Here is a 6,000-nt window from a genome sequence, read left to right on the forward strand (position 1 = left end):
CAACTTGTCTAGTGCATAGCCGTGGTGTTATGAAACTATCTTCACAACATTACCCGGACCACACCACCCTTGCCCACAACCAACCAAAGATTCCAGAAATTAAGAAGCCAGTAATAATTTTGAATACCCTTTCACCCCTTAAGCTCCAAACTATTTATCTAACTCATCTGTTTTCTACACATTGATATTACACTCACCTACAACTAAAACTTCTTGCATTCAATCCAGCGCTGCCACCCAAACTTCATTTTATTTCAATTAGGCGAAAGAATGAAACCAAAGAAACGAAAAGAGGAAGTAAGGAATTAAAGCCGAATCAGGAACAGAAGAAGAAAATCATCTTTGATCTTTAAATTAAAAAATGAGGGTTACTGTTATATATGTCCAGACACATACACATTCATCCTACCCACATAGACTTGTCAAAAAGATGTTTACTGCTCTTGTAGCCTAGAAGTAGAAGATAATAAGGGGGAAAAAAGGGAGAAAGAGAATAATACAGCATCGAAGACACCATCTTTCACCACAAAAAGCCATGCCATGCCAAATTATACCTCTTAGCTCACAGTGCTTTCTTTCTTTCTGTTTCTTTCTTGACCACACGCACAGCACAGCAGAGGGTTTCAACCAAGGGATATATATCTCATCCCACTACTCACCAGCGGGTTGCTTCTGATCTGACGGCTTTACTTGAACAGCAGTGGGCACAGGATGGACATACGGGAAGTTAGGAACAAACTGATGGTGGTTACCAGATGGTGGCATTGCAGCAAACTGGGCGGGGTGCATAAGACCCTGACCTGGTATGGTACTGCCTTTTGAATTGTTCACTGCAGCACCATTTGAGGAGTTGCCGGAAGAGCCTGGTCGTTGCATCTGCTCAGGGCCGCGCCGTTGAATATAGTACCCACTTGCAGCAGCCGAAGTAGCAGAGGGGGAACTACCTGACTGTGAAACTTGGGAATGCATATACGGATTTGAGAAGAACAGCTGGGCCTGTGGCATTGTTTGCTTTGGTAATTGCTGCTGTTGCTTTTGTTGCTGTTGTGGCAATTGGGATTTACTCCCAGAGCTTGTTGAAGAGGGTGGTAGCTGAGGGCCACTTAGGATCGATGGGACATTCCTGCCACCAACAGGTGAGGATTTCCGAGCCGGCACAGCAGAAGAGTTCTTGGCTTGCTGTGATGATAAGGAAGAAGTTTGGCTGATCTTGTTATTGTTTGATGCCGATGTTGTCCTTGGGCTACCAGTGTTCTTTGATACTGAGGAGGTAGTTGGTGAGCCAACCACAACTGGAGGAGATGGGGACTGGGTGGAACTTGAAGGTTGCACCTGTGCTGTGGATGGTTTTGGACTTGCGGCAAAAGATATTTGTGCGTGAGCTTGCTGGGAACGACCCTGCTGCTGTAGGGGTAGAGACTTGACTGACGACGGTGTTGTCGAAGCCATGGAAGGAGGAGACTGAGAAGTGGTTGGCCTTGTTGAGTTCTTCCACTGAGCTGACTGAGCAACAGTGCTGCTGCTCTGTACAAGGTTTTGAGGGAAGGCAGATACTGCATTGGGATACTTGGTGGCCATTGCAGATGTAGAAGGTAGATTATCAGAGTAAACAATGCCATTACTTGTGGATGGCGTCTTATTTCGAGTGGAAGCTGCAGCCGCAGCTGCGAATTGACTCTGCTTCTGAAGCTGAAGAATTTGCTGTTGACATCGCTGCATTTGTTGTGATTGACTGGCTGCACTAGTGGAGTTGATGGCAGCAGGCATGACAGAAGCAGAAGCCCGGGAAGATGCAGAACCAAGGTTGAGACTGCGGCCTGAGCTATCAATGACATTGCTACCTGCTATAGAAGTTATTGAGGGGTCAGACACATCTGGCCTTGAGAATGCAATGGATTGGCCCATTGATGATTGAATTTTACTGGACATGGTTTTTCTATCTTCATCAAGGTTTGAAGAATTACCAGCACTTTTCCCTTCTTCAGGGACATGATAATTTTTCTTATTCTGAGCACTTGCAGCTTGTGCAGCAGCCATTAATTGATAATTATGATGTTGCATAATTGAATGATTCTGGGCAATAGAGGAGAGGTCAAGGCCAGGGGCAGCAGTAGCACCATTGATTGGTGCAAATGACACGGCAAAAGCCTGAGATGCTTCACCTCCAGCCTTTGAACCGGGATGCTGCTGTTGTGGTTGCTTCTTCTCACTGCCATTAGACCCAACACCACTAATTGATGCAGGCGACATCAAAGCAAAATTTGGTGTCTGCATTGGCATTGCAAAACTTTGGCCATAGATATTCATCGTAGTTCGGGGAATGCGACTATCAGCAGCGGACGGGCTGTCTTCGCCCCCCATCTCAGACTCAATTTGGCGAGCTGGATGAGAAGCATGATGATTTGGTAACTGCTGCCTGGGATGCTGCTGTTGCATCTGGAGTGGCTGTGAGGAAAGATTTTTGGTGACAGGGAAACCTTGCAAACTTCCACCACCACCACCACCACCACCACCAGCAGCAGCACCACCATTGGGACCAGTTGCAGCATTAGGCTTTTGTTGCTGATTTTGTGCATGCTTTTGGGAAGAGGAGGACCCACTAGAAATACTGGTATTTTGATGGCCATGCTGCTGGTTCTGCTGTGATTGAACTGGAAGCTGCTGCTGTTGCTGAATCTGTGAAGGATGGAGCATTTGAGAAGAATAAAAAGACCCATTGAAGAATGGGAACGCTTGAGCATGGGTTCCACGATAAGCAGGCGGACTCCCAACATGAGCTGGTATTGGAAATGGGTAAGCATTATTTTGCAAGATGGCCAAGTACTGAGTTTCATTGCCAGGCATATTCGGATAGCTGAAGCTCATTGTTGGTGCAGCAGCAGCCCCAGTAGCAGTTGCATTAGGTGGAGCAGAATTGGAAGGGCCGGATGATGCTCCATTGCTTGTAACCGGCAAGGACTTGACAGATCCAGGCCGAACAGACGCTGCTGCAGCTGCTTGCTGCTGATTCAGAGGGAAGATGAAAGCAGGGCCATGCTGAAATTTGCGGGGGAGGAAGAATTCATTATTTTTAAAAGAAGAGGAGAGGAATACATCCGATATTTCAAAAGTGATAAATTAAAGCATACCAATATATTACTAGGTGCTGCTCCCGGAGGTAAAGCTTGCTGGAGCAAGATTTGCTTTCTTGATTGGTTGTCCACAGCCGCAGGCGGAGTGGCTTTATCCTTCCCAATATGAGCTGGAAACATGGCAAGACTGTGGCCCTTGTCCTGAGTAGAGTTGGTGGCCCTACCAGGAAGATTGCCATGCAAATCTGTGGATGGCACCATGTTAAGATGGCCAGGCTTAGTTCCATATAATGACGCTGAACCTGCTGCAGCAGGCCAGAATGGATTCATCCTCGCAATTTGCTGGTGATACATTATGGTACGAGCAATGTAGCAATGTGTTGCACACCGTTTAGGCCGTGGCTGATTGAAGAGAAGATGGGGAGGCTGAAAAAATAGAGAATAAATATAAGTATATAAATAAAAGAAATTCAGTCTACGCTTTTTGAAATATTACTATAGAAAATAAGACATGTACCGGTATGGCAGCAGGAGTCACGGTAGTTCCGTCCATAGATACTACTCCTTGTAAAGGTGTCATGTAACTGAAGAAAAGAGGAGAGAAGTCAGATACCACATCCAAAGAGAAAAGAAACATACCACACAAATAGTGCAGCAGATCACATCCGATCCAAAACATCAAACAGTGAACGCATGAAAGTTGATCCCTCCGTACCTCATAGGAGGAAGCCCACCAGGCCAGCTGGGAACAGACATTGGAAGTGGCAAAGAATTGGATTGTACTGCCAAAAAAATAAAAGAAAGCTCATGAGCCACCAGATCAACAAGAAACTTAGCTCAGATAGGGATGCTAAAATTGAAGAAACTGAATTCTTTTCATTATTATTATTATTATTATTACGTTTATCTTCAGAATTGAACGTACCATTTTTATCTGAGTTTGTTTGCTGCGGCTGTTGCCTCTGAACTGTTTGATGCTGCTTCTTGCTAGCTAAAGTGCCATTTGCACCAGTGTCTCCCTTATCAGTTTTTTCCAAGTCAAGGTGCAAATCAATACCCCTTTCCTTCAGGAAATTAACTGCTTTGTTGGATTCAGCTTCTTCCACCATAGCTCTCATTTTCTCTTTTTCTAGACCCACTGCTGCCTCGTCTTTATTCATTCTCACTTGTTTCTCATCCTGCTTCATCGCAGGCTTCACTTCCTGCACAAACCACAACCCAAATCCCTTTAGAACTGCTTATCATCCAGCAACGCAGAAACAGAGCTAATTGCACAAAACCGTGCCCAAGCCAACTTACTTTCTCTGCGTCAACAACCATGTTCATCACAACATCTCTTTCCGGAGACGACCTCAACGGAGGAGGCGGCGCCTGAAAACCCCACCAAAAAAGAATAAGAATACAGAGTTGCGGAGACAGAGCTCTATTGATTTATTGAAGATGAATAGATGAAGAAAAGGAGATAAGCACCATCAGATCTATCTGGAACTTCTCCTCTCGTTGGTTTTCACCCTCTGATATTGTCGGATTCCTGAAGAACCAAGGGGGAAAAAAAAGAGAAGCAAAGATCAGATTCACATTCAGACCAAACCCACCAAAAAGATAAGAACGGAAGAGAGATAAAAGAAACAGTAGAAAAAGATGGTGCTCACGCTTTAGTCGCTTTCACATCTTCACGGTCATCATCTACTTGCTGAACAGCAGCAGATTCCTTCTTCGGTGAGTGAGGGGCCGCCATCACTTCCTTGCTGCTCAATCCCACATCTTTAGGTTTCCCCGATTCCTCCACCAAAGGCTTAGAATCCGATAATACGTTGCCTTCTGGCTTAATCAGCTCCGGCAAAGGCCCAACCGGCTGCTGATTGTCCAAATTCTCAGGCGCAGATCCTGTGTTGTTCTTATCTGAATTCAGCGAGCAAGTTTCATTCTTTGAAGGCTGTTCAGACTCCGGTTTCATTGCTGATGAAATGGGGCTGCTACGGGCGCCGAAAATCGTCGGATTCTCATCCTCTGGCTTCACTGGACGCGGCTTCTTCCTCTTAGGAGCTGCAGGGTGAAATCAAAATAAATGAAATCACCAAAAATTAAAAGATGAGGAACACATCACTTTCAATCTTGGACAACCGAGAAAATAAAGCGAAAGTGTGGATTTGATTTCCCTTCACTTTCACCTCGTTTTCTAGCCAACCAAAGAGACGATTAAGCTGAGAAAAGTCCCAGAAAAGATGAACCCACCAACAGCGGAAACAGTAACAGCAGAAGAGCTTGAATTCTGAGGCAGCGAGGATTGGGAGTTGGAGATCGGCGATGAAATCCTTGACTTGCCGTCACCGGAAGATTTATTAGCTTCCCTTGACGGTTCATGGGCCAAGATTTCATGCCTAGATGGCCCTTGTGACTGTCTACCCATGCCGTACAGCACTTCCGCGATCTCTATCTCGATATCGTCCTGCGCTGAAGACGATGACTTCGAAGACGATTTTGGTGGCCGAAACTTTGGCCCTCCTCCATTCGGCTTCTGAAAATTACAGACAGTCACTGTTAGTACTTCACACCCATTAAGATAACACCAGAAAGAGTGAGGAAGAGGAGGAAGAATACTGAGAACAAGAACTCACTATTTTCTTCCTTGCTGATGCATTCGACGATGACGGCGAAGCTGGAGCAGCTGTCGCTGCCATGGCTGTTCTCACCGGAGAAGTGGATGCCTGCCGGTGATTCTGCTCCGCCGTTATGGCGCTAGTCGAAGCCCAGCATTCATGCGACCTCTTCGTCGATGCTGAAAGCAAAAGAAAAGAATCAGAAGGCGTTGAAAACACCAAATTCTGGGTGGAGCTTTTTGAAAATCTAGTTGATTTGCTATTAATTCTGATTTTTAAATACCTGAGCGTGCCTTTCTGGGGATAGAGACTCCGATCATCTCATCGGC

The 6,000-nt window shown here is 45.6% G+C and overlaps 1 protein-coding gene across 2 annotated transcripts in view; it reads right to left on the minus strand.

Moving 5' to 3' along the window:
• Positions 1–325: 325 nt before the first annotated feature.
• LOC107466974 (protein TIME FOR COFFEE) overlaps positions 326–6,000 on the minus strand; it is a gene marked incomplete in the record, with an annotated part of 6,435 nt that continues 760 nt past the window's right edge. The window contains 12 exon segments of one of the 2 annotated variants that reach the window (XM_021131238.2): positions 326–1,844; positions 1,965–3,036; positions 3,129–3,497; positions 3,589–3,655; positions 3,787–3,853; positions 3,997–4,273; positions 4,371–4,442; positions 4,542–4,602; positions 4,724–5,117; positions 5,307–5,589; positions 5,690–5,850; positions 5,955–6,000. In XM_021131238.2, the coding sequence (XP_020986897.1) occupies positions 652–1,844; positions 1,965–3,036; positions 3,129–3,497; positions 3,589–3,655; positions 3,787–3,853; positions 3,997–4,273; positions 4,371–4,442; positions 4,542–4,602; positions 4,724–5,117; positions 5,307–5,589; positions 5,690–5,850; positions 5,955–6,000 (4,062 nt within the window). 2 annotated transcript variants of the gene reach the window in all.

This window comes from Arachis duranensis, chromosome 9 (genome assembly GCF_000817695.3).
Source record: "Arachis duranensis cultivar V14167 chromosome 9, aradu.V14167.gnm2.J7QH, whole genome shotgun sequence".
Taxonomy (NCBI): Eukaryota; Viridiplantae; Streptophyta; class Magnoliopsida; order Fabales; family Fabaceae; genus Arachis; species Arachis duranensis.